We start from the raw sequence: 9,986 nt of genomic DNA on the forward strand, positions 1-9,986 counted from the left end.
CCGTTATTATATTACAATTATCATATCATTGTATTATTATACAATATGAATTTTATCTTTATCTTCTCCCCCCTTTTATCTATCCCGCTAGTGTTATCTATATTATATAATACTGTAACAAAGAAATCGAAGGGCACTTATTCGTTTAAATTCGTCAACGCAATAAAACTCGATCCAAAAATTCATCATTAAAGCACGTCAATTAAAAATTAGATCCTTATAATTTTGCAAGAGATAATAATTCGATACTCTGCAGCAAGTAATTGTCCTGACGACCGTCATTCTGTCAGCTCGTTCGAAATTTGCTTTGACGATTTCACAGTATCGCCCATCGCTGGAAAACAAACAGAAGCATATTTCTCTCATGTATGCATATTGTTACTTTATTTTATAATTCTATTCTTTTTGATCTTACCTTAAACTTAAACATCTTAACTTAATGCATTTGACACGTAAAACATCAATAGCTTTTTGACTTTTATCGGAAAATCGCAAGTTTCCCGGATCCCATCTCAATTCTAGACGCTCTAAATTTAGACAATCATTAGCAATTGCATCCATCAGCTGATCCACGTGAATGTTGACACCTAGTCTTTCTTGAGTTCCCATCACAAGTATTCTGAAACATATACACTCATATATATCAGGATCTTTAAAATTCCAATAATAACATAAATTACGAAATGTTAACATAATAACAGGGACAAAAAGGAATTTTCATTGTCGTAACGAATAAAGAAAACAAGTGACGAGTGCATATTGGAAATTCAATCAAATAAAACATATGATTACAGCTATTTTTAATATTATTAAGTCACGTTTAACATTTCCAGTCGTAGAGTATATTTACACAAAATTAGTGAAATTATAAATGCTCACTTCGCATTGGTGAGAATCGGTAATACACTTTGCCAAAGCTGATCGGTAATATGCGGCATGCCTGACAGCGCAAGGCCGTACAGCTGATGACCGTGCTTCGACAAAAACTTATGCAAAGCATCGTCACTTAGATTATCGGAACTATCCAAATCCAGCGCTATTAAGTTTCGCGAGTTTCCGACCTCGGCCCATGCTTTGAGTACACTGTCATTGAAACCATTCAGTTGACCAGCGCTCAAGAAGCGAAGGCTGGGAATCCTAGTTAGCATATCAATTAAGCATTCCGTTGACAGATCGGTAGCGGTAACGTCGAGTTCCTGAATGCTTGATTTTTCCCACTCAACTTGCATGACATATTCACTCTGGAGATCTAAAATATTGTGTATATTTAGTTGAAATATATATATAAATTGGCTAATAACATAAAAAAATACATATATTATAATAATTTCTTTAAAGAGTGACAAAAAATTTAATTCATCTCTTGACTTATGTAAACAGAACAATTAATTAAACGAACAATTTGCGATAGATTAGCCGACTTGAATGAATATCCGCGAAATAACTTATATTTCTAAAATTTAATTAAAGGAATTTTTTAAAGAGAAAATCAAGGCAAGAAATATATATATTTAAATATATTATAATATAAATAGATTTTTAACATTAATTACATAGAGAGAAATAATATCTTACTTGTTCCTTGCATAAGAAGACATATCAGTCTTCTGCTTCTTTGGAAGAGAGTTTTCATAGTCGAACCGGTTACTTTGGCACAGAAATTCACGGCTAAGCATTCTAGTTGGATACAATTAGAAGAGAAAGCGTCGATATGCGAATCATCTACAAAGTTGATCCCGTATAAATTGATTACCCTCAAATTCGGCGTCGCGGATTTGAGTTTGTGCACATTAATTACTTCATAAATTTCTTCTTCTTCTTCCTCCATTTTTTCATATGTTCCTAGAGAATAATAGATTTTATAATAAAAAAAAAATCTTTGTAATTCCTAAATAGAGTACATTTCTAGATCTTTGTAAGTTGTGGCTATATGTGTTAATACATAAAGTATTGAGATATTGTATACACGTATATACACACATGATAATATAAAATACAATTTTATTTTTAATCACCAACCGATTAAATGAAGGATTTCCAACCCGTTTATGAAGTTGTAGCACTTCCTCATGAATCCTTCAAGAAATATCACCTCTGATAAACAAATACACATGTATCTCAATTTTGTAGGAAACGCTTGCATTTCCGAAAAATCGTGCAGTTGCATAGCAGTAGAAAAATCCAGTAACATGTGTGTTAGATTTGGACACTTATTAGCTAATTCGTGTAAAACTGTATGGGTGATCAATTCTATTGGTAATTCAATATATCTCAATGAAGGTCCAAAGCGTACGCTGTAAATATGAAATTGTTAAATTTTATTACTTTTATGTTTCTTCACAAACATAGTAACATTTCACATATTTTTACAGCTTTAATTTTGATTTACGTATTGAACTCTTTAGACAAAAGTAAACATTAGACCAATGACCTCTCCAAGTATTACTTCTGAAATTAATTATTTCTCCTATTGCTTCTATTCTGTGCACATTGGACTTTTTTCATCTCTAAAGAATTTGCGTATGAAAGCCAAAAGATACTTGAAAAACGCGAGAATTGGGTATTATGAACTTGCGTCACCTGATTAAATGCAGCAAATTTTCCAGAGAGCTCACGTGAAGCCCGCTTATTTCTGGTCTCAAAGACACGTGCTTCCAGAGACGCGTGTCATACGCAATTTGTCGCCAACGTTTACAAATTCGAGCAATCATGCATATTTCACGATGGGACAGATAGCTAAAAATGTTCAAAAGAACTTTGTCCGGTAGCTTCTCTATTGTCTGCAGAAAAAAAGAGAGATAATTATCAGTGCATAATAAACAATAGGATACATTTTGATGGAGCGCTTTTGAAACTTTTAACAATACATCGTTGATCGATTATTGAATTATTTGCGAAACAATAAATAATCGGATATTATCACAGATTAAATTGTACAAATTTTTACGCATACATATATATCACTATCTTTGTGCATTATTGACGCGTGATATTTAGATGTTGGCGCAATATCAAGATAGATTAAATTTGAGATATACTATCCGTCGAGCTTCTTTTCTTCTTACTAAATCAAGCTACTTTTATCAGTTTTTTTTAACATCGAGTTTGATTTTTCTTTGTAAAAATCTCTATGTAAGTACATATTGAAAAAAATGAGTTCAATAGAAATTAATTCAGTAAAAAAAATATAATAGAAGTTATATGTTATATATGTTATTCCGTTTATAAATGTTGCTATAATGATCTACACTCTACACACACACACCGAATTCTATGAAATCCAACATATAAATGGACTTTGTTACGTCGCACCATTTGGCGACAAATTAAAAATCATATCGATTCAAGAAATTGACAATAACTTACAGTACGACTCTTAGCGTCACCCTCGGAAACGTACATCTGTGACGTTTCCAGGGCAATCTGACCCCAAACGTCCACACCACCGAGATCCATGGTGCTGCTTTTTTTGACGTTAGATTACAGTAAAACCGTTTATTTTACTTTATAACTTTTATTATGATTTTTTTACGTGTGAATTTATAGAAAGTATATTTTTTCTTTTTTAATAAAAAATACTGTTTAATTTTCTGATCTCTCTCTTTTTAATTCGAGGACATTTTTATTTTAATTAGAAACATCACTATATCCCATATCGTGATTTATTTCAACATGATTTTCACAAACTAAATGTTAAATATGAATTTTTAATTTGCGCATTAAAAATTTTTTTTTGTTTTACATGAGAAATTTTTTTATTTAGTGAAAACACACGAGATAAATTATTATTTGCAATTACACACAGTCTATTAGAACCGACACGAAGCGGAGAATTCGAGGAAGCTCAAACTACAGTCTTCAGCGGTTTTAATCGGATCGCGCTTGCGCGTCGCCCTAAATATACGACTTGGAAGGCTTGCTTGTATTTTATTTTAAACCCCACCGGTTACATCAAAACGCCGGGATACAAATATTTTATATTTTTAATGAAATTCTTTTCCTATATTGATAAAGAGAGAGCCTACGAATTTAAAACATCTGATTTTATTCGATCATACTGTACGCAATTTTCAGATCCTAACTCTTTAATTGCCAACAGAAAAAATAATCATCTCTTTTGACATATTTTTTATTGGTTTATTTTTATCAAATTCTTATGTTTTAATGTGTATATATTATAATTTCTACTACATGTACATATGTTAAATAATATAGAATTGAATGCCAAATTTCTCTCTCTTCATGTTGTGTGATAGTTATTTATTTACTTTACTTTTAACACATAAATATCACGCTAATGAAAAAGATTTTCAAAATTGTAAACAATTTGTTTTTTACTTTACTATACATTTGCTTTTATTACAATTAAAATAATTTGAATAAACTAGAATTAAATATAATATTTATGGTTTTTTCTTTTTATAAAATGTAAAATATATTATTATTATTATAAACTTAATTGTACTAAATACGAATTTCTATAAATATAATCAGATCAAATAATTAATTCAATATTTATCACCTTCGCATTCTAACAAGTGTAATAAAGAATTTTTTGCAAATACATTTTGTATATTTTTTGAGAAAATATGTTTTGTTTTTCCAGTAAAAATATATAATATAAATATAATATTTATATAAATATATAATATATTTGCAAAAAACGTTTATTACACTTGTCTGAAATACAAGGAAAAAATAAACCAAATATTAAATTAAATATTAAATTAATATTTAATTTAATGTTTGGTTTATTAAGTAAATATTAAATTAATTTTTTTTTTATCCGTTTATATTTACAGAATATAGATTATGCGCGGAATAAAGTATTTCTAATAGGCTTTCGGCGTAATAACTGGCATGATTGCAATGTGATATACTTAATGAGCTACTAGTAACAGGTTACGCATATATCGTTATAATTAAAGTTTAAATTTTAAAGTTTAAAGTATCGATGAAATTAAGAACTCAGAAAAGTAATTATTTAAAAAACTAAATTATTTTCTAATTGGGACATTGAATTGTTATAATAGAATTTATATCTCTCGTGATTGTCTCAATAAAATATTTATGTTATCAATTATAAAATAGAGATAACAAAAAAATATTGAATAATATCTAAAATTCAAAGATCTTTTTCGGAAAGAATATAAGTCAGCTGTGAAGTTATAGAATAGATATTTGGAATGTATAAGATATATTTATTTATATTCACGATCACAGGAAAATAGATATTAATCTATCAATCTTAAACGATTAATAAATTATTTTACGAAATAAAAATTGTGTTTTTATGAAGTATATATACCTATATGTATATTGGAATCTTAAAAAGTTGCACGAAACTAACACGGTTTGTAATATTAAAGTATTGATTTATATCCATGATTTTATTATAAATTTATTTAGAATAAAACTAAATCTTGATTTAAAGGGGAGATCACGATTTTATTAATTAAACTTACAATCGACGTTCGAATGTATAATCTCCGATACATTCCTATCCTCTCCTTATGTGTGTGTGTGTATGTATCGTTCTAGTATAAAAATAATTTCTAATTTTCTAAAAGCATTAAGAGAAAATTCCTTATTTTCCTTTAAAATTTTAATAAATATTTAATAATTTTAATAAAATTATAATTTCTTTAAAAACAATAAATAGGTTTTTTGTAAACACATTGTAATAATTAACTTGGATAATCAAGGTTACCGTCGATTTTCCTCGATGTGTTATGCTAAATTCTTCTTTGGATATTGCGCTGACGTGCTCCACGGCTAGTTGCGTCCAAGTAGTCATTGTTAGAGCTCAAGCAACTTACGAACAAAAACGACACGAGAACCACACGAGGCACTGTTATAAATAAAAAAATTTTGCTCGCACGAAACTTTCGCGTTTATATTCTCTGATAAAATGTAACGATAGTTTGAGCTGGAGAACTGAAAATTGGCCCCGATTTATCGAGCGGATCTCCGTTTGACCGTCTTAGGAGAGTCAGCACTTACAACTGGGTCTATTTTAATTAGTTATAAATAAAGATAGGCAAAGACAGACAGGTAGGCAACAGGCCAGAATGGGAAGACCTATTGACATTCCCTGACGCATTGATGTGACACTCGCTGTGAGAAAAAGAAGCACGAGCAAGTGCCGATATTGACATCGCGAGATTTTTCTCTCATTCGAATACGACTGAATCGGATTCGCCGAGTGATGATGTGCACATTAGTGAGGATGAGATTTGCCTCCCAAAATATAAAGGAAAAATTTATTTATTAATCAACATCGATTTTTCATTTATTCGAAGATGCAGTTGTACTGCGTACTCAGATTTGATAACTTTGAAAATCATTAATGCTTTAATTTTTTAAATCTACGACTTGGAGTATTTTTGTGGAAAAACTCGCAAATATAAAGAGCGAATTATTTTCAAAATTTTTATCTTTGAAACAAATCTGGGCGAATAACTAGGTGGAGACTTTTATAAAAAGAGATACTTATACAACACATTTTTTTTATTTTATAACTCTAACATATTACATTATAATAGGCAATTTATCGTTTCGTAAAGTTATAGATGCAATAATTTCATTGTCTTTCTGTTCTTACTGAGAGCTAAAATGGATCATTAAAATATTGCAAAAATAAGTTCACTTGCCGTATTAGGACGTCTTATTATCCTCTCAGGATCATCTCCTTCGAATGCGTTGAGTTGTTGCAACGCAGCCTCCACACTCAGGACATTCCAATTTGACATTCTTCGCATATCCATGACGACGAAATTATGAAGACGAGACAATCGATTAAAAAGAGATCCTTAGATGAGTTGCAAATGGAAGAAAAACGAAAATGCGAAGCAGAGAACAATTTTTACGCTGTTATTTTGTAAAACATCCTAGCAATAACGAATACGCGTACAATATATAAGAAAAGTTTGCCGATGCTTTATTAATTATGCAAACGGTAAAAGGGCAAATGCAATTTGCACACATTATTTTAGAAAGAATCGTGAGATGATATCACAGTCTCTGTGCACACTTGTTACATAAAACTCTCTACACGACACTTGAGAGAAAAATACATAAATCCATATTTGTACATTTTTAAAAGAAGAAATTTCATAAATATTATTTAAATTATATTACGATCGGAAAAATGCATGTTTTCGATTTTCGTATAATTTTTTCACTATCGCCGAGCATATTAATTTATATTTTCACATTTTGTAAATGTTTTCTGTCTCGCAATCGCTGTCACAAAAATTTCCTTAAATTCGAATAATTTCTAACTTTGATTCACTTTTTCATTCATCTAACTCGAGAACAGACGCGATCGTTGTCGATAGGCGAAAAGTACCATACTCAGTCATCGTCGTGATATTCGCGTAGACGTCCACCCGCGTTCTGCAGATCGAAGGAGAAAAATTGTAACTAAAATAATCCTATGTTTTTCTGTCTCTCTTACTCTCTCTCTTTCTCTCTTGTAACTTTCTGAAAATAGACTCGCTGGAGTGCTCCGCATTTCGTGCAGGCGAATCATTCGAGCGAGGAGAAGAACCTATATCTTTCATATATGTACGGTCTGCTAGATTTAGGAGAAAGTCTTACGTACTTTTACATCACAGAAATAAGATAATGGACCAGCAGCACGTATCCGTTCCTTTTGTTTATGAGCATACTAACAAATTTTGCTCATAACTTTAGCCAGAGCTAGTTAATTTTTTCTCATACACGTCTCATACACGTCTCATCACAACTCTTAAATATATTTGATTACATCATTGAATATATTGTGATGTTTTATGATACGCGTTTCATAAATTTTTTCAAAATATGAAATATATAGATATAGCTAGGTAATAGAAAAGAAAAGTCAAAAGTTTTATTACAAGCGAAAAATTAAATCGGTAAATAGATTTGATATTTTTCGTCACATAAATGTATTTTATCATGTAAAAATCAAGTTAAGATGTCCAGTATTTAAAAATTTATTGCGACTCTTTAAAATGTTTATCTTCTCTCGTAGAATCTGAAAGCTGCCAAAAGATGCAATATAGATGCTGGCAATATGATTCATTCAGTGTATACTGTTCTTATTGTTAGTTATTTTATAAGATAGAAAGAAGGAACATGGAAATATGTATAATCTATCGATGAAATTATAATTTATCTTTTTTACATTCATGATTTTCAAAGTTATATTTTAATACTTTTATGCAAGTTTATTGGCATTGTCTAATTTTTATTTTTCCATCTGCGTTTACTTTTCCTTCAAGATAAAAAAATTCTCATGGAAAATATATTTAAATAATTAATTGCTTCGCAAGTTTCGGGAATTCTTTTAATAATTTTTTTTTTTTTAGGCTTGCATGAAGATTGTGTGGACATCAAACATTCGGCATTATCAATGGCGAATTCCTCGTTGACCGAGATCCAAATAGAAACCCTTGGCATCCTGCCGTCCACATCGTGATTAATTAAAGTCGTGCTAAACAAGATGAATCGAGGTATGTAATTGTTATACAGATATCATGATCTAAAGATTGAAAATGATGCTAACAGTTTCTGTTATCATATTATTAAACCGCATAAAATTTAATGAGATAATTAAAGATATTTGTCTTTATGTACGCCAAATATAAATAGCAAATATTTCGACCTTCTTCTTACAAGATAGTTGAACTCTCTAAGCCATTCATGAATATAATAAATACACTTGTAAACATTTTGATTTCAAATTTTCGCAGCTGTAGTCTCGAAAACATATAATATAGAAAGTTCAGGCTCCTTATTATAATGTACGCTTGTCTAAAGCGTACATTAGTGTTGATCAATTTCATTGCAAATAAGCACGATATGTCTAATAATTCTTATTAAAATTAATATTTAGAATTCCATCGCGCACATTTTTTGAAATTTTCTTCACATATTTAGTTAATTACTATCTATAAACATTTGATACAAATAACATGAACCATCTATTGTAAGATTTTACAACAAAAGAATTGTTACGCAAGAAACATGGTTGCATAGAATTTATGTATCGAATTATCGATTGTGCGAACGTTTGGTATCTTTCATTATCTCTCCTGTAAAATATACTCTGAAGAAGTTTTGGTATCGTATACTGGGACAATAAGGTATTATGTAAATCTCAGTGTTTTCGAATCGATGAGTTGGAAAACTGATAAACATTATATACCGGTACGATTTATGGCGTATTCGCTCATGACATCTATTGACGCGAATTTGTAATCATCTAAAGAATAACGTCTAATTATTATCTCTCATTTGATTGTGAATTTAATACATATACATTTTGCAATAACGCTTCTTTTCTCTTTATCTGCGGCTAATAAATAATCGACGCAAAATAGATAAGATTAGTAAATTGCAAAAATTACGACTATCGCCCGCGAAGAGAAAGTGATTATGTATAACTGGGTAATAATTTTAGAATTTTAGAATTAAAGAAATCGATCGAAGGTTATTTTGATAATGTTATGTCAACGCTGAATAGATTAGACATGATATATAAAAAAGATATACTTTTTAGATCTTTCATCATTTCCTGTAATGAGTGAAATTTTATTATAAATTGAGATTTGAGATAATCAGAATTTTAAAGAAATTCACAAAATTTGTATATAAAATATGCAATTTTTCATTATTTTATTACATATTTCTTCCAGTATTTATCTTAATGAAACTAATAGATTATATAAAAATAAATTATATATGTTGTCACAATTATCATAATAAAATGTAAATTCTTCGTGCATTATTATAAGCACACATACACACACACACACACACACACACACACATTCTCATTATTTTTATATGCACACATTTCACTTAAAAAGTGGAATTAATCAGTAGATATCATTTCATATATAACACAATATATTGATAACACAACAAATTTAATTACTTGTAAGGTGATTCTTTTCAAATACTTTTTAAAATAACACATTACGCAATAGTACTTA

General features: G+C 29.6%; 1 protein-coding gene across 3 annotated transcripts; it reads right to left on the bottom strand.

Moving 5' to 3' along the window:
* Positions 1-198: 198 nt before the first annotated feature.
* Fipoq (F-box/LRR-repeat protein FipoQ) lies at positions 199-7,404 on the bottom strand. 3 transcript variants are annotated; one of them, XM_083049416.1, is made up of 7 exons: positions 6,654-7,404; positions 2,581-2,780; positions 2,020-2,294; positions 1,576-1,842; positions 880-1,249; positions 416-619; positions 199-334 (listed from the first exon to the last, which is right to left on the bottom strand). In XM_083049416.1, exons 1-7 carry the CDS (start codon positions 6,765-6,767, stop codon positions 199-201), a joined length of 1,566 nt encoding a protein of 521 aa, XP_082905542.1. In that variant the 5' UTR covers positions 6,768-7,404. The 3 variants fall into 3 exon arrangements, with proteins under 3 accessions (XP_082905542.1, XP_082905544.1, XP_082905543.1); XM_083049418.1 differs by lacking the exon at positions 6,654-7,404 and adding an exon at positions 5,711-6,234; XM_083049417.1 differs by lacking the exon at positions 6,654-7,404 and adding an exon at positions 3,367-3,833.
* Positions 7,405-9,986: the final 2,582 nt, after the last annotated feature.

Source organism: Prenolepis imparis, unplaced genomic scaffold (genome assembly GCF_030444845.1).
Source record: "Prenolepis imparis isolate NDT839.2.m4 unplaced genomic scaffold, iyPreImpa1.0 SCAF_11, whole genome shotgun sequence".
NCBI lineage: Eukaryota > Metazoa > Arthropoda > Insecta > Hymenoptera > Formicidae > Prenolepis > Prenolepis imparis.